At 39.6% G+C, this 19,548-nt stretch overlaps 1 protein-coding gene across 3 annotated transcripts in view; it reads left to right on the top strand.

The window, feature by feature from the left end:
• The window catches only part of RBMS3 (RNA binding motif single stranded interacting protein 3), a 937,042-nt gene that overhangs the window by 903,350 nt on the left and 14,144 nt on the right, over positions 1-19,548 (top strand). For all 3 annotated transcript variants that reach the window (XR_004588862.3, XM_060685802.2, XM_034404015.2), the window contains exon 12: positions 4,923-5,003. Coding sequence is in view for 2 of the 3 variants with exons in the window: in XM_060685802.2 (XP_060541785.1) it covers positions 4,923-5,003 (81 nt within the window). In the remaining variant the exon portion in view is untranslated. The remainder of the gene's footprint in view (positions 1-4,922; positions 5,004-19,548) is intronic.

Below are 19,548 nucleotides of genomic sequence, written 5' to 3'. Positions count from 1 at the left end.
ATGTTCTTGAGCAAATCTTCGTATTTTTCACCCTGGATAAAAGATCGTTAGTAATTAATATAAAATCAATCCTTGAAAAGGATTGATGTCTATCTGAAAAAAAAGTAAAATCTTTTTCTTCCAGGTTTCTTTCACGCCAGATATCTCTCAACTCCCAGTCATCCATCATTTCCCAAAATGCTTTGGGCAATTTTGCTCTTGTTGACACATTTTGTTTAGGTCCCATCTTGTCTTTTTTAATATCCAAAACACCATTCCAGTCGCCTAACAGGATACAAGTTTTATATGCCCAGTGTGTCAATTTTGAATGTAGTAAATTATAAAAGTTTTCTTGTTGTTGATTCAGGGCATAAACTCCAAGTACAAGTATTTTTTCTCCTTTTACTTGCCTCTGAAGCAAGTCCTGATGCTCTGATCTCATTTGACTTTTAGGTCTTGCTCCCCCCACTGCTCCTGTTCTAGTAGTATCTTGAATCATTTCTTGAGTTGCCATCTGGGATTGTTGCTGTCTTAATTCTTCCTTGAGTCTAGCTGTCACCGATCTGGTCTGTCTTTGATCCTTTGGTAACTGCGAGAAATCAATCAGCGCCAACTCTTGAGTAGCCATTTGAATTTGTATTTCTTCTTGATCAGCCAAAGCTCCCCGCTGAACTACTGTCAAGAGTTCTTCTGTCTCAGCTTCCATTACTTCTTTCTTTCTTTTGCCTTCTGGTGATTTAGTTGATTTGGGTGTGCCAGCCTTTAATACATTAGTATGAAAGTCTCTTGCTTTCCAAATTGTGTTAAGCCGATATCTCTCTCCTGAATAAGTCACCACTAGTCCAGTTGGCACCTCCCATCTGTACTGTATCTGACGTTTTCTCAGTTCATCCACCAGAAAGGCATACTCCCTTCTAGCTCTCAAGATCTTAGGGGGGATTTCTTTCATTGTCATTACTTCCTGGCCTTCCACCCGAAGCTTGTTTTTAAAAGTAGCCTGTAAAATTTCGTTGCGTACTCTCCTTGTAGTAAAATATATCACAATGTCTCTTGGTAGATGTTTCTGTCTAGCAATCCAGGAGTTAACACGGTACAGCTTGTCCATCTGCCAGCCCAGATCATTTTTGGACTCCCCCACCAGCGGTGCCAATGCCTCAGACATCATTTCTCTCAAATTCTCTTGTTTATTCTCCTTCACCCCTCTAAATCTTAAAGCAAATTCCATATCTCTGTATTGTACCATTATTACATCGTCTTCAGCCCTTTGAATTCTGTTTTGAGCTTCTCCTATTTTGCTATCCAAAATTTCAGAAGATTGTTTAATTTCCTCAACTCTGTCATCCACCATCTCAATATTGCTTGCCAGACACTTAAATGCCATTAATATATCATCCCTAATCCCCTGATTGCGAATTGCAATCTCATCTGACACAGCCTGTATCTTTTCATTAGTTTCCTTAATTTTTTCATTAGTTTCCTTAATTTTTTCATCAATCACATCAACAATTTTATTTTGGGTGATTTGGAGAGCTTGTTGCAACATTTCCAACGTTAAAGTCTGTGGATCCGCTGGAGGAGCAGAAACTTGTGATCTAGGAATATGAGCTGGGGAGCTACCAGCACTCCCAGTTCCTTTAGTAGGAACAGTTTTTACAGACTTTGAGGCCATTTCCAGTTTGAAATTAGTCTTTATATTTAATCAGAGTCAAAAAGAAGAGTTCCTCAAAAGATTTCCCAATGTTAATTAACGTTTAAAATCTGTCAGCACAAAAGCTTTTTTTTTTTCCCCAAGCGAAGGACTGCCAGCAAAACGAAACTTTTCCTGTAACTTTCCGTTTCCCCCACCCTTTCAAGCTTCAATCGCCATATTGTTGCAAAGTACTAAGTGATTACTTCCGAAGGAGGCTCTAGGCATTGGAGTTAGGTAAAAAATACTTGCAGTCTGATTTCTCCTTGCTCGTTCCGCCTGCTGTTTGTTCAAGATGTTAATTCCCTCATTTCCATTCAGCAAGATTGGTCGCGGCTTCTAATTCCGCTAATTAGCTAATTAGCGGAGACGTCCCTGGTCTGGAGCGGCTTGACAGGCTTTCAGGGAACACGCGCCCTTCACGCCCCAGGATTTTTCCTAGGGCGTTCAGGGGGGTTCTACCTCCACCTGCCTGCTCTTCTCTCTCCCCTTTGCCCGGGGAGAGAATTTCAAGCCTCCAGATAGCATTTGTCGGCTGTTCTGGGGCTTTAACGGAGCCAGGGAGCAGACGCTCTCAAAAGAACGTCTTTCAAAGCTCACGGAGCCAGCGGAAGTCCAACAATAGGGTCTTGAGTGCACAGCGAAATACCCGGAGGTCAGAAATCTTACGAATTTCCAGGGGCAGTTCATTCCACAGGGCTGGGGCTCCCACAGACAAGGCCCTCCCCCTGGGTGTCGCCAGCCGACATGACTTGGCCAATGGCACCCTGAGGAGATCCTCTCTGTGGGAGCGGACTGGTCAGTGGGAGGCTGTTGGTGGCGGAAGAAGGTCTCGAAGGTACCCGGGTCCTATGCCATGGAGCGCTTTAAAGGTGGTGACCAACACCAACATTGATGATGGCTCCCATCTTTCAAAATAATTTTCTTCCTGACATTTGGTTGGTATTTGGTAGAAATGCTGTCAAAATCTGTTTTTTTTCCAAAGAATTTGGGTCATTAGAGTTCTGATTAGATGTTATTGCTGTTTGAATCACCATTTTATTGTCTTATTGTTTCATTTTTGTTTGTGAACATGTGTATTACATATTTTGTGGGGGGATTGCTTCATTTGCTGCTCAGAGTTACTTTGGATAGTCATATAAATGTTTTAAATATACTCTGGTTTCTTTTCAAATCATATAAGTGTGTATGTGTGTGTGTGTGTCAGTGGTGAAATGCACTTACCTTCGCTACCGGTTCGGGAATGTGAGCGCACGAGCCTCTTCTGCGCATGCACAGAGGGTCAAAAATGGGATGTAATGACATCACGGCAGAGGGGCAGAGCCTCCCACCTCCGGCACTACCAGTTCGTGCGAGCTGGATAAAACCACTGGGGTGTGTGTATGTGTGTAAAAATGACAATTAAAATGAATAAATATATGCCAGAGGAAATATACTGAAAATACTGTATTTAACTCTAATCTCTAGACCATTTACTAAAGAGGAGTAATTATGGTGTCAGACATTTCTTTTTCTTATTTTTTGGATCAAATATCAATGGGAAAAATCTTTAGACCATAAGCATATTGTGTTGAGCATGATATTTTTAAAGTCTTGAACGTGTAACCTTTGGGAGATTGGGGCAAACACATTTCAGTTTTTTTCTTGCATTCTACAAAAGTGAAAATATGTAGAAATTAAGGCGTCTTTTTTTTATTAATGCTTTAATGTTTTAGATTGTTTTCTGCCTCAATGTTCCTACTCTGCCATCACATATTTATTCATTAGATTTATATCCCACCTTTATTTTTTACAGCTCAAGGCTGCATGCATACATAAGGCTTGCTCCTCTTCTTTTTCCCACAACAACTCTATAGGGCAGGGCTGAGAGAGTTTGACTTCAACTCTTGCCAATTTCCCTTCTAAGGAAGGCATTTACAGCCAGTTTTTAATCTAGCACTGTAACCATTATACCAAACCAATGCTGGTATCCCAGAAGAGAGACTCATTAATACCAGTGGATTCTTCTTTCTAAATCAAACAGTAAATATGTGAGAGAAGCTATTTGGGATTTTAGAAAATAACATTCATTTTTCTATATTATAGTCCTGATGTAAACCTTTTCCTACCTCTGCAAATCATCCATATTTTCTTTAAAAATGCAATAATTAACATTATTAGCAGCAAATCCAGATTTAGCCCTAGGTTTAAAAGATAAAAATTAGATTACTGATATAATATATCAGTAGACTCTGCTATTATAGTTGGTTTAAGCCAAGCAATTTAAAGCAATTCCAGCATTAATGATTTTCAGCTGGGGAGAAAGCATCTAATGGGTCATTTTCCTGCTGAAATCAATGGAACTTTAAAAATCCCATTATTTATTGCATGAAGTAACTCATATATGTATGTTGGTCATAAGTATAGTATAAAAACAGTTCTGCTGCATGGTATTTCAGTTGTATAAAATGTTTACTGCTGGTTAGCAATATTGATTGAAATTTATTTAACCATGATAAAGGCACTGCATGCTATACTTTTAAAGAATTATTTTATTTACAACTACCACTTTTCCTGCTGTTGTTCAAAAGATTTGGAGTCATAATACTGTGTGAAATTCAATCCTGTATATAATTGGGTAGAGTATAGTGACCATTTCAGTGAGTCCAGCAAGATTGACTTTCTTTTTTTCCCTTCCTTTATGATATAGCTGAAATAAATAAATAAAAATATTTGGCTTGAATCAGGATGTAATATTCAAAGCATATGAAGAAGTAGTTCCATATTATTCTATATTGATGAGATCCATTTCATGTCCTGGGATTAACTTTGGGCATTATACTTCAAGAAGGATTCAGACAATGGCATAAAGAAAATTAAGAAAAAATGCAAATGTTCAGCCTTGAGAGAGTATTCTTCAAATATTTGAAAGGATATCATATAGGAGGACATGGTCTGTTCTTCCAGTGTCCCTGACACAAAATAATGCATTTTTTCCAGTGTCCCTGACACAAAATAATGCATTTAAATTATAAGAATTCAGAATCTGGTTAAATGTTAGAAAAACATTCTAATAGCAAGAGCAGTTTGACATAGAATCAGTTACCCAAGAGATGGACGGCTCTTGTGCATTAGTATGTTCAGGTAGAAGCTAGACATCTATCAATCAGAATATTTTAACTGCACTGACCAAGGCAATTGTACTCAATGACCTATCCTCCTTTCCAATTTTAGGATGCTCTAGTTATACAATAATGATAATTTCTTCTTCTTCCAGTATATGACGGCTGCTGCACCTATGCAAGGGACCTATATTCCCCAGTACACTCCTGTGCCTCCAACAGCTGTCCCTCTTGAAGTAAGTCTATCTTGTATATTTTTATGCAAGCTCCATTTTCATTGGCAAAGGGTTGCAAAAGACCATTGCAGCCGGAAACAGAGCTCGGGAGGGCTGCACATGTTTTTGCTGGCAGAGTGTTCGGGCCACCACAGGCTCCCCCTCAAGCTGGCTCTGGCCACGCCCCCCACCCTCCTGAGGTCAAACACAACCATGATGCAGCCCTCAATGAAATCGAGTTTGACACCCCTGTTGTAAACGAAGCCTGCTGATTAAAATCCCAGGAAGTCCCTGTCCTTGGTCCTACAGCTCACAAACTGCCCAAAGAACTATCATCCGGGTTCTGTTGCTCTTCACCTTGATAAAGCCTTCTAGGCAATTACTAGAGAGGAGAAACAAAAAGCCATATTCGTTTTTAAGGCTGTATATGTATGTTTTGGTTCATCGCAACTTCACTCCAGGCTACTTTTCACCCAAAGATATATGGCATACATTGATATATATGATACAGAATGGTCTTGATAATTGGGTTTGAACTCTGTCTTCCATAAAATAGATTCACTTGCCACTCTTTTAATAGTTAAGGAAGTCTTCATTCTTTAAGTAAAATTTAAATACTAGGAACAACAAAAACTTTGCATTATTGCCCATGCCTCCAAGATCACCTTTTTCTCAATATAGCAGTTTTAACTCTGTGCCCTTTCTTGTTATTGACATTAATTGAAACATCTTATTTGAACTTCATAACAGTTATCTAAAAGCTTGATGAACTGGGATCTAACTATTTTGGGTTCTCATAAACAGAAAAATCAATCTGTAACAAAATAGATTTAGATTTTTAATTCTTCTTATAAAATGCAGTTTTTAATGTATGTTTTTAACAACGGTCATCTGGCTGCTATTATTGGAACGCAAAGAGTTAAATAAAAATAAAATATATCCAGTCCCTTTGGAGCTGATCATGAAGTGCTCCTGTGAAAGGAAGAAAAGTAGTTCAGACATCCCTGGAAAAGAAAGGTGGGTCTTGATGATAGGAGATTCCATTCCCAGAGGAACAGAACCAGCCATCTGTAGAGTGGACATTCAATTGAGGAAGGAATGTTATTTCTCTGGAGCAAAAATCAAAGATGTGGCTGAAAGTTTTACCAAAATAATCAAGGCCACATATTATTATCCCTTTCTTTTCCTTCATGTAGGGACAAAGGACATGACAATGAACCAGAAAATAATATCTAGAAATTATGAGCAGCTAGGCAATAAAGTTAAGGAGCATGAGTGGTGTTTTCATCTATACTTCCAATGAAAGATCAACATCCATGGTCTTCTTCTTTTGTGCTTATTTCACCACCGCCGGATTGCTCGTCACTCCACGAGGTTTTGTTTCACTCACTGCCGTTTTGACCTGGTATATGCGCTCCATTTGTAAGTCACCACCATAAATTGGTTTATATGATAGCGGTCCTTCTTCTCCGCTTTTCTCTCATCACGCCATGCTGCTGGGGGTCTCCGCTCCGCTCTGCCACTCGAAACCGCTTTTCTATAGATAGCTTCACTCTAGGCGGCCGCCATCGCTCCTGTTCGCCCGAAGAGTGGACTTTTTCTTTGATAGATTCGGGGGGGGTTGTCCTGTTTCCCCTTCGACACTAGCGCTGCGTCTAGAGGCTTTAGAACTTCCCCTCTTATTTTCCAATCTCTACGGGATCGGAAAAGCCCTTAAAAGGCTTCTATCAAGGAATATTGGGGTTCCAGAGATGGCAGCTGCCGTTCCTCACCCCGCTCACGATGTCGTCACCACCGGAATTTGGATTTCTAGACCATGGTCTGCATTACCTACATGAAGAGTTTTTGACAAGGGATGGGCTGCACTGCACAAGAACTTGGAAGAATGTATTCAGAAAATGACGGGCTCAACTAATCAGAAGGGCTTTAAACTAAAATTGAGAGGGCAGGGTGACCAATCCTTAGGATCTTCCTATATAGAAATATAGGAAACATACCTAGGGTGAGCGATAAAGGACTCAAATGCCTAGCCACATATGTTCAAAATCTGGTGAACAAACAAGGTGAACTTGAAGAACTAGTACATGAGAGTAAGTATGATATAGTAGCCATTACTGAAACTTGGTGGGATGAATTCATGACTGGAATGCAATAATGGAAGGATACAAATTGTTCAAAAGAAACAGACGTAACAAAAGAGGAGATGAAGTTACAGTATATGTAAGGGATTACTGCATCTCTACAAAATGCACAAAACCATGAATGAAAGCAGTGGTGAAATCTAAAAATTGTTGCTACTGGTGGCAGCAGGCGGTCCCGTAAGTACCCGGGTCCTAAGCCATGGCAGAAAAGGCCACCTTCCACCCATGACTCCCATGCCAGCTATGCGGGGCTTGGGGCTCTGAAGCAGCCCACTGGATTCCCACCCACCCACCCACCTGCCTGTTTTCTTTGACCACCAGCGCCAGGAACTTGACCCACAGAGTCTGGTCCTCCGGGGGAAGGAGGCTCAGCCATGCCACCACTTCCCGGCAGTGAAGAAACAGAGTAAGAGGGGCAGAAGCCCCCCCCCCCCCCCGTGCAGGGAGTGGGCCGGATCCCGACCGCACCACCACACAGCCCGCAGCACTTTCCCTTCGGCCTGGGCAGCAGTGCTTATCCAGGCACGCCAGTGCGAGTAGCCCTTCATCTTGGCGCTCCCTTGCCTGCCGCCGCCGTTCTTGCCACCTTCCCTCCCTGCCTGGCTTCAGACATCTGCCTTCCCAAAGCAACCTCCTGAGGCAACCCCGCTGCCTTTCGCTTTTATTTCACAGTGGGAGAAGGAAAAAAGTGAATGGCAGCAGTGTGGCAGTGCTCCAGGAGAGCAGGCAGGACCCAAGGCAGAGGGGAAGGCAAGCAAGCGGCTGGCGGCCAAAGGCCCCATGGAAGCCAAGTGCACCAGACCCAAAAGGTGAGTGAACCTTGCCATGTCCCTCCGAGGAGCTGAGCACAGTGGATCTTTCTCCATCCCTCACTGCCAGCATCAGCCTTACCTTCTAGATCCTCTATCGGCATATTCAGCATGCCCAATGGAGCCAGAGCATTGGTAAGGCTGAGTGTGGGCAGCCTTGGTAGAGATGCAGCCCCTGCTCCAAGGCTCAGAAGGGTGGCAGCGCCGCAGTGGAGGGGCTGCTGCACATGTCCTGGGGCATCACAGCAGCGGCAGCTCCACCAAGGGCCAGCCACCATCCACTGGCCTGGCTGGGCTGGACGCTGACCTTGGAAGGCAAGCGAGCATGGGGGACTGCTGGGAAAGCAGTGTGGATGGCAGGCAAGCATGGCAAGACTGCAGGGAAGGGAGTAAGCTGCTAGCTCCCTTCCCCGCAACTCTGCCATGCTTGCCTGCCTTCCACGTGGCCTTCCACTTGCCTGTTTTTGCAAGCTGGCTGCCAGGATGCTGGAAAGGCAGCGTGGAAGGCAAGCAAGCATGGCAGGCTGCGGGGAAGGGAGTAGGCTGCTAGCTCCTTTCCCTGTAGCCCTGCCATGCTTGCCTGCCTTCGAGGTGGCCTTCTGCTTGCCTGCCTTCGCAAGCTGGCCACCGGGATGCTGGGAAGGCATCGTGGAAGGCAGGCAAGCATGGCAGGGCTGCGGGGAAGGGGGCTAGCAGCCTATTCTCTTCCCCGCAGCTCTGCCATGCTTGCCTGCCTTCCACATGGCCTTCTGCTTGCCTGCCTTTGCAAGCTGGCCACTGGGATGCCTGGAAGGCTACATTGAAGGCAGGCAAGCATGGCAGGACTGCGGGCTGCAGACTGGTTCGAGGGCATGGCCAACCAGTGATTGCTACCAGTTTGGCAAACTAGCCCCAATATTCGCTACTAGTTCGCCAAACCTACTGAATGAAAGCCTCCTGAAATGCATATGGGTCAAAATAAAATGAAAAAAGACATTGTCATAGGTGTATACTATACTATACCATAGTATACTATGGGTCACCTAACCAAACAGAAGAAATAGATAGCTTTTTGTTAATCAGTTAACAAATGTAATGGGGAATTTTAACTACCCTGACATCAACTGAGAAACAAACTCTGCATCAAGTGAGAGATCAACAGGTTCCTGACCAACCTCGCTGACAACTTTGTCATTCAAATGTAGAAGTGGAAACTAGAGGAACAGCTAATCTGTACCTAATTCTTACTAACGAAAAGAAGTGATAGAAGGGGTTGAACTTTGGAGGAGACTGATTATGTCATATTGGAATTCAGTATAACACCAACACAAGCAATAGAACATAATAAAACCAGTAGACTTTAAAAGAGCTGATTTTAACAGAGAGAGCTTGGGAAGGATTCCATGGATGAAAATATTAAAGGAGGAAACAATTCAAGAAGCTTTGGAAACTCTGAAAATATGTCCAGCTCAATACCACTGAAAAAGAAAAACAAGAAATCAAAGAAGAAACCAGCATGGTTACACAAAGAATACTCTGATAAACTGAAAGACAAAAAGTATAAGTACAAAAAAATGGAAAGAGGGACACATAGAATATCATCAAATAACCTAAACTTGCAAAGATAAAGTCAGAAAAGCTAAGGCTCAGAATGAAATAAGACTTGTAACAAATGTCAAAAATAATAACAAAAATGTTTCTTTCAACTTACAAAAACAAGAAAAAGTCAAGGGAACAACCTGTCCATTAATGAGAGAAGATAACAAGGAAGTAACAGGCAGTAGAGAGCTGCTTAATTCATTCTTCATACACAGCCCAGATTCAGGAAACTATAGATTAATCAGCATCAATAGATGGGAAGATCCTGGGAAAGATAGTCAAGCAACAGATCTATGAACACCTAGAAGCAAGCAGGTCCCTAATATCTCTGATTTAGGAGCCGATTTAGGCACTATTGACCTCGGAGAGATCAATAGAAAAAAGGGGAAACTCCGAGGACCTCGGGGAGGACAGCAATCCCCCCGAAGGTTCAGGAAATCCCCCTTAATCCTGATCGGGGAAAAACCAGCCACCCCGGCTGGCCAGAAACGTTGACAGCTGACTAAGAGGGAAGCGAAAATCAAATAAAGAAGACTTCGGTGGAAGGATCGGGAAGAAAAAGAGCTCAAAAGGTATATTTACAATCCATAACGTGAGAATCGAAGGCAGAAGAAGATAAAACTCCACCTAAGAAGCGAACCTTCGCTAGACAAGCGGCGACTGAGAAATAAGCGGAGACGGATTCCATCTTGACAGTGACAGCGCACAAATTAATAACCGGCAAAAGCGGAGGAAATCCAGGGGAAACCCAGGAGGAGAAAGTGATCCCAGAGAAACTTGGATTTTGGATATTTTGCTACAGAGGAGAGATGGAACTTAAGGAGAGAAAGGGATAAATTTGATAGACTTTGCCCTTTGTGGAGGTGACAACGAGGCAATTAACAAGCAGCCGATACCGGAAGAGAGAGCGGCAGAAAAACTTCGTTTAAAGTGGAAGCTAGTGACTTTTGGAGCTAAATCAAACCAACCTAAGTGGAATATTTTTCTTTGGACTTTTGGACTTTGGATATTTGGAGATTTGGACGAAATTTGGACAGCACTTAGACATTGGGACTTGGATTATTTTTTTCTATTTTTTTTTTGTTGTTGTTGAAAGGTGGACACTCAGGAGTTTTGGAGCTTTGGTGGACACTGGACATTCAATCTAAAAGTATTGGGACATTAGATCCTGGACAATAAATAAGAAGGATACAAATTTGAAAAAAAAAAAATAAGAAGAGAGTGATCTAGAAGAAGAAGAATCAATTGTAAAGTATAATCAATTGTATTAAAAGCTGATAACAAATTAGTGATTAATAAGCATAAAAAGCATTAATATTAAATGTACTGTTTTTGAAATCTCATATATAACCTTATATACTACATATATAATTGTTAACTTAGTTTCATATTTACTTTAAATATATATTTATACTTATCTTAGTGCTATATTTTATCTTGGTAGTTAAATATCATATTGTTTGGTATGTTTAGTTTTGAAAAACTATATTAGACAGACTAATTGAATCTAGGATTGTAATTAAGGGTAATTGATTTGATAAATAGTAATTAATAATAAATTTAAATAAGATAGTAAGTAATTAATTATAAGGATAGTTAACTGATGAATTGCTGAAGTATTAGACTTTTCCCTCACTCCCTCCCTTTATATTTTACCCCCATGTTTAGAGAGTAATATAGGCCAAATAGCCATCAAGAATTGAAGAACTCTGTAAAATATTGAAAAGTGAAAGATAGAACTTATAGACAAATTTATATATAGACAGTGATAGTGTGGCAAGGAAACTCATCTTAGTTGCTTATCTCCCTGGGATTACCGGGATTACTGAAAACCACCAATCAAACATAAATACCAAAAGAAATATAACAGCCCAAATAGTAATCAGTATATGAAATTCTGGGAGAAGATAACAAAGATAACAAACAAAAGAAATACTAATGGCAACTACAAGTTCAACAACAATTACTAAGTTAAGTAAGAAAATACCATCAAACCAGATGATACTCACGGCCTCCCCAGCACAACAAAAAACAGTTGAAACTATGGAAAAAGATAAAGCAACCCCCACCCTTAGTATGCAAAACATTCATTCCGTATTAACGATGATCCAGGAAGGAATGAATAAAATGCAAGAGACCATGGCCCACAACCATGAGGAGACAAGGAAAAATCACGAGGAACTTAGGACGGATGTGGGAGAGATAAAGGATAATATTAGAAACATGGATGAGAAGATAGGAAAGATACAACACAAAATAGAGGAAAACGAACAGAGGATTTATAAGGTGGAGGAGAGAATAGAACATACGAATAAGAGAATGGAGAAGATGGAATATAACCAAGCAGCCACAAATAAGGACCTAGAGGACACGTTATCATATCTTGAGATGGAGAAGGCATCCTTCTACTTAAGGTTTCAGAACGTAGAAGAGCAAAAGGAGGAGGACCTAGGAGAAATCATGACTGAGATACTTTCAGAAGTGACCCAGAGGGACAAGGAAGAGATACGAAGTGGAATAGATGAAATCTATAGAGTTCACACGAACTACGCCCAGAGAAATAAGTTACCAAAAGAAATACACATTAGATTTACAAAAAAATCTTTAAAAGAAGAGATCTACAGGAAGATGAGAGAAGATACAGCTATGTATAAGGGAAAAGAAATTTTAACCCTCAAACAGATACCAAAAAGGACAAGGGACCAAAGAAGGAACTACAACTTTCTAACGGCACAGTTGAATAAATATAAAATAAAGTTCTGCTGGCTAATACCGGAGGGCCTACTAATCTCCTGGGAAGACAAAAAATACAGAATTGATAACGTAGGAAAAGCACAGGATTTCTTCGACCAACACTTCGTACTGGAGGTGGAGCGGGAGAGCAGAGAAGAAGAGGAACTTAAGAGGCAAGAGGAACAGCGGGCAGAGAAAGAAGAAAGAGACCAAGAAGAGGGGAGAAGATTGGAAAGAGAAAGAATGGAGAGAGAGGGAGCGAGGGAAAAGACGCAAATGATTACTAGAAACACAAAAAGACTGCAAACAACGGATAGATAAATAAAGAGAGATGGAAAGAGAGCTAAAACTTATTTCAATCAATATAAACGGACTTAATTCACCAGCTAAAAGAAAACAGACATTTACAAAACTCCAAAAGCTAGAAATAGATATCATAACACTCCAAGAGGTACATATCAAAAGACAGCATCAAAAACTATTGGACAACCAAAGATTAGGAAGATTATATGCAGCTCTAGGAGACCAAAAAAAGAGAGGAGTCGTAATATATGTAAAGAAATACCTAAAAACAAAACAAATATATGCAGACATAGAAGGACGTATCTTAATAATAGAAATACAAACAGGATCCAAAACAATATTATTAATATCCATATATGCACCCAACGGAAACCAAAATGACTTTTTTAAAAAGCTACACAATATAGTTAAAGACCTGGAATACGAAACTATTTGCATGGTAGGAGATTTCAATGCAATCATCGACATAGAAAAAGACTATCGGAGTAATAAACAAAGTAAAACCAGAAAGAAAACTCTACCGGAACCTTTCAAAGACATGATCAACGAACTACATCTACATGACGTATGGAGAGAGGCAAACATGCAAACAAAACAGTATACATATTATTCGACCCACACCAGTCATGGTCTAGGATCGACATGGCCTGGATGACTTCAGACCTCAGAGAGGAGGTAAAAAATATCGAAATAGCAGTGAACACCTGGGCAGACCATAACCCCATTAAAATAGTATGGAAAGGACATCGAAAGCAAAGGAGGTGGATGATGGATACGGGAATAATAAAAGATAAGGAATACATACAGATGATTGAGAAAGAGGTTAAAATCTTCCTACAAATAAACACTAAAGAACAGACATCGCTTCAAAACCTTTGGGACACAATTAAAGCATACATAAGAGGTCTTACAATTGCGTATATGGCAAAAAAAAATAAAGAGAAACAACAGTCAAGGAATAAGTTGTTAGAACAATTTAGAATATACGAATTAGAATTGCAGAAGGAGCCCCATAACAAAACAATAAAAGAAAAATTAAACCTTACTAAACATAAAATCAATCTGATTACCCAGACAGAAATTGCACAGAAAATCAAATTAGCAAAACAGAAACATTTTGAGCATGCAAATAAAACGGGGTGCTGGTTAGCGTATAAATTGAAAAAAGAAAAAAAAGGAGAACAATATTTCAATTGCAGGACGAAACAGGACAAATATACCATACCAATCTAGACAAAAAATGTATAGTCAAAGATTTTTTTCAAAGTCTCTACAAGAAAGAAGAGATTCGGGATGAAGACATTAAGGAATACTTACGTAAAACAAACATCACAAAATTAGAGGAGTCCCATAGAGAAGCATTAAATAGACCAATTACGATGTCTGAGTTGGTGGAAGCAAGGAAAAAGCAAAAAAACAACAAGGTCCCAGGCCCGGACGGAATACCAACGGAGTTTTATAAAAACTGTCAAAATGCAATGGATGAACTGTTACTCCAAGTCCTCAATGATGCATTATTAGAAGCAGAAATTCCCAAATCCTGGACTGAAACCATTATTACACTTATCCCCAAAGAAGACACGGACCCCACACAAGTTAAAAATTATAGGCCGATCTCATTGCTCAATGTAGATTATAAACTCTTCATGTTGGTTATAACGCAAAGACTGAAAACAATTATTTATAAATACATACATACAGATCAGAACGGTTTTGTCCCAAGAAGACAGATCAAAAACAACATAAGAACAATTATCAACGTCCTGGAATATTACGAGAAAAGAGTTGATAAACAAGTAGCTTTAATCTTCTTAGACGCACAAAAGGCTTTTGACAATCTAAATTGGAATTTCCTCATATTGCAACTAGAAACCATGGACTTTGGTGTTAAATTTTTACATATGATTAGAAAAGTATACTCCCTCCAAACGGCCAAAATTATGATTAATGGAGATATGACTGAAAATCTGGATATACAAAAGGGTGTGAGACAGGGCTGCCCTTTATCCCCACTACTGTTCATAATTTCATTGGAAATATTACTAAATGAAGTTAGGAAAGATGTGGAAATAAAAGGTTTGAGAACACGGAAAGAAGAGTACAAATTGCAAGCCTTCGCTGACGATGTGGTATTTATAATGGAGCAACCGGAAATAACAGGAACCAAACTTTTAGCGAAGATAGAGGAATATGGAAGAGTCGCAGGGCTTAAAATTAACAAACAAAAAACTAAAGTATTAGCAAAGAATTTGACAAAGGTACAGGAGACAAAACTAGAAGACAAATTAGGAATACAAATTGTAAAGAGAATAAAGTATCTAGGAATCTGGCTTACTGCCAAAGCAATAACAATTAGAGAAGACAATTATAACAAATTAATGAAACAAATTAGAAAAGATCTGGAAACGTGGAACAAATTACAACTGTCATTTCTAGGGAAAATTGCATCCATAAAAATGAATATACTGCCCAGATTACTCTACCTTTTTCAAGTAACCCCAATCTGGCCAGGAAAGAACTTTTTTAAGGACCTTAATAAAATAATAACAAAATTTATCTGGAATGGGAAAAGGGCCAGAATCAAAATAAAGTGTATGCAAGATATTCGGGAAAAAGGAGGTTTAGGCCTACCGGACTGGGAGTTATATTATAAAGCAGCATCGCTAAACTGGATAAGGGACTGGATAGACCTTAAGAATAAAAGAATGCTATCACTAGAGGGCTTTGAATTACAACGCGGATGGCACGCCTTTTTGTGGGAGGGAAAGGACAAGCACCACGGATATTTCCAGCAACATATTATCAGAGAATCATTGTACAAATCATGGCAAGAGATTAGAAAACATTATACCAAGATTCCATGATGGCTATCGACAATGGAAGCACTAATATACCCCAATGCCATGGATATAGAGAAAATGAGGACTTATAAAGAACTACTGAACAGTGAAGGAGAATTACAAACAAGACAAGAATTACAAAATCAGGGTATAGGCATTGATTGGAGGCCATACATGCAAATAGAATCAAGATACAAAACTGATCGGGCACAATTCGGATTCCAAAATGAACCAAATGAATTGGATAAAATATTACAAAGTACAGATGAGAAAATGATTACCAAAATTTATAAGTACCTACTAAAATACAAATTAGAAGAGGAGGTTGTCAAAGAGAATATGATAATATGGGCCAAAAATATAGGATATACTATTGAATTGGATAAGTGGGAGAATTTGTGGAAGATAAATTATAAGATGACTTTGTCTATACCCTATAAGGAAAACCTTTACAAAATGTTCTACCGATGGCATCTCCCACCGGCGCGCCTAGCCAAGATGTTCCCAAATATATCTCCGTTGTGCTGGAAATGTAAATCACAGAAAGGGACATATTATCATCTCTGGTGGCTATGCCGAAGGGCAAAACAATACTGGCAACAAATTAAAACAATGATTGAAGAAATCACGAAACAAAAACTGGAAATGAGGCCGGAAACCTTTTTATTGGGAATAATCACAGCACAATATACCAAAGAAATAAAATATCTGATCATCCATATCCTCACAGCAGCACGTATACTCTTTGCCCAATATTGGAAATCTGAACAGTTACCCACAGAAAACAAAATAATAGCTAAAATTACAGAATGTGCAGAATTGGATAAGCTCACAAAAGAAATACAAGAGAAAGATGATACTGATTACTATTTAGTATGGCAAAGATGGTACAGCTGGCTGGAGGCAAAAATAGGAATATAAAGATGACTTTCGACTATTCAATAGAAATGCATAGAAGTAAATAAGGAGTCAATTATATATATACATATATAACCAAGTAAACAGGTGACTGTAGATATTGATACAAATAGAAATATGAAAAATAACCCACCGTTGTAGTAACTTCTAAGAGTCAGTCATTGGACTGAATTGATGTTTGTTCGTTTTGTATGTTGTTTCAATGTATTTATGTTGGTTTTGTTTTTTCTTTTTATTATTAATAAAAATCATTAAAAAAAAAAAAAGAACACCTAGAAGCAAGCAAAATTATAACCAGAAGCCAACACGGGTTTGTCAAAAACAGATCATGCCAACAAATCTTTTTTTTGTTCTTGACAAAGGGATAAAATTAATGGACCAGAAAAATTCAGTGGATGTAGAACATTTGGATTTCAATAAGGCATTTGACAAAGTAGACCACAACCTACTTCTTGGTTCTAAGCTAAAAAAAATGTGGGATAGGCAACATCAACACCAGATGGATTTACAACTGCTGACAAACTGCACTGTACATGTAGTCTTTAATGGAGCTATATCTACATGGAGGAAATAAACAAGATTCCATTTTATTCCAGTACTCTTCAACATCTTAATAAATAATTCAAATGAGGGAAGGGAAACTCATCAAATTTGCACATGACACTAAACTGGCAGGAATAGCCAACATCCCAGAAGATAGGCTTAAGGTTCAGATGGCTCTCAACATACTTGAACACTGGGCTCTATCTAACAACATGAAATTCAATGTAGAGAAAAATAAGGTTTTTACACATAGGCAAGAAAAACCAAATGTATAGGTACAGATTAGGTGAAACCTGGCTCAATAGCAATGACTTGAGAGGATCTTCGAATCCTAGTGGACAATCACTTAAATATGAGCTAGCTGTGTGAGACAGCAACCAAAAAACATTAACAGAGAGATAGAAATATTAGTACTACTTTATAAAGCGTTAGTAAGACCATACTTACAATAGCGCATCCAATTTTGGTCACCATATTTAAAAAAGATGTTGAGTTCAGAAAAGAGCAACAAAGATGATTAGGGGACTGGAGATTAAAACATATGAAGAATGGTTGCAGGAATTAGATATGTCTAATCTAGAGAACAAAAGTGACATGATAGCAGTGTTCCAATATTTGACGGCTGCCACAAAGAAGAAGGGGCCAACCTAGTTTCCAAAGCACCAGAAGGCAAGACAAGAAATAATGGATGGAACCTAATCAAAGAGAGAAGCAACCTAGAATTAAGAAGAAACTTCCTAACAGAACAATTAACCAGTGGAATGGCTTGCCTTCAGAAATTGTGGGTGTTCCATCATTGGAGACTTTTAAGAAGAGACTGGACAGCTGCATGTCTGAAATAGTATAGGTCTCCTGCTTGAGAAGGAGGTTGGACTGGAAGACCTCCAAGATCCCTTCTCTTATTCTGTTATATTAGAAAACTAATTCTACAAGCATGTTATTTTGTCAAATTCTTAGCAATGTTAAATTGTATACATGCTATATTACAATTGTATTATATATAGACATATGATTTAAAATGTTTCTACATTACTATACAAAACATGAGATGGATATTACATGTTGTGTGCCACAAACCTCATTCCTTTTTTCTTTTCTTTTCTTTTGAAAAACATAAAGCATCTTTTCCCAGTTAGGCCAATACCCATTTCAATCCACATTTTGTTTCTTGTGTAACCAATCAGATGCTTCTGTAGTGATCATAATTAGAAGATGTTTTTTCCCCATTATGTTGTTCCCCCACTCCTGGCATTACTCCAATCTGGACTTAATATTGAGCTAATATCCCCTGAAAGACCTGTTCTCTATCAAAGTTCAGTTCAATTCATCACACTGAGCTAGTGAATTCCCTAGATCAGGCGTAGATTATCTGTGAAGAAATGCTTTTGTCCCACTCTGAATTTAAACTGCCATTATGGCTTTTAGATTTAATTTAATTTAATTTAATTTCCAATTTATATACCGCCCTTCTCCCTGAGGACTCAGGGCGGTGTACAGCCAAAATAAGAACATAGAATACAAATATTAAAAAACAGTTAAAAATATATATAAATTTGGCCCAGAATTTAAGAAATCACAAACCGATTAAAAGAATTTAAAAAATTTCTTCTTAAGCCAGCCCAGCTTGCTGGAAAAGATGGGTTTTAAGGGCACGACGGAAAGCACTGAGGTCATGGATTCTCCTTATCTCAGGGGGCAACTGATTCCAGAGGGTAGGAGCCCCCACAGAGAAGGCCCTCCCCCTGGGGGTTACCAGCCTACATTGTTTGGCTGATGGCACCCTGAGGAGGCCCTCTCTGTGGGAGCGCACGGGTCGATGGGAAGTCATCGGTAGCAGCAGGCGGTCTCGCAGATAGCTAGGCCCTATGCCATGGAGCACTTTAAAGGTGATGACCAACACCTTGAAGTGCACCCGGAAGACCACCGGGAGCCAGTGCAGCTCGCGCAGGAGCAGTGTTACATGGGAGCGCCATGTTGCTCCCATCACTACCTGCGCTGCTGCATTCTGGACCAGTTGGAGCCTCCGGGTGCTCTTCAAGGAGAGCCCCATGTAGAGAGCGTTGCAGTAGTCAAGGTGAGAGGTGACGAGGGCATGAGTGACTGTGCACAAGGAATCCCGATCAAGAAAGGGCCGCAACTGGCGAATCAGGCGAACCTGACAAAAGGTCCCCCTGGTTACAGCCGTCAGATGTTCCTCCAAGGACATCTGTATATCCAGGAGGACTCCCAGTTTGCGAGCCCTTTCAGTGGGGGCCAAAGACCCCCCCACTGAAAATTATTTTTTTAATTAATTAGAGACATTTCAAACTAACTCATTATTTCTGAGTATATTTTATCAGTTTAAATTTATTTAAATAAAAATAAACTTGTAAGATTCTATTATTGTAATCTTGCAATAAAAGCAATATTAGTATTATTAGTAGCGTTAGAATGACTTATAACAACATGGCTTCAGCATAGCACACAAACCAACTAAAGCCCTACAAAATATCCTAAGTAAAGCAAAAGACCCAGTAGCTTCAGAAGAAAAAACAGGAGTCATGTACAACTACAGTGTAAGGATTGTAACAGCCTCTATATACAGGGAGGCGAAAGACTAGAAGAGTGCATCCATGAACATACCATTCAAAAGAGACAACCAAGAAGCTAAAAACTAATGAAAAAGACCAAAATACCTTCTGACCAGCAATCAATGCCCAGA

The sequence above is a fragment of the Pantherophis guttatus genome, chromosome 4 (assembly GCF_059756535.1).
Source record: "Pantherophis guttatus breed Tessera chromosome 4, ASM5975653v1, whole genome shotgun sequence".
Classification (NCBI taxonomy): Eukaryota; Metazoa; Chordata; class Lepidosauria; order Squamata; family Colubridae; genus Pantherophis; species Pantherophis guttatus.
This window is presented reverse-complemented; position numbering and strand designations above follow the sequence as displayed.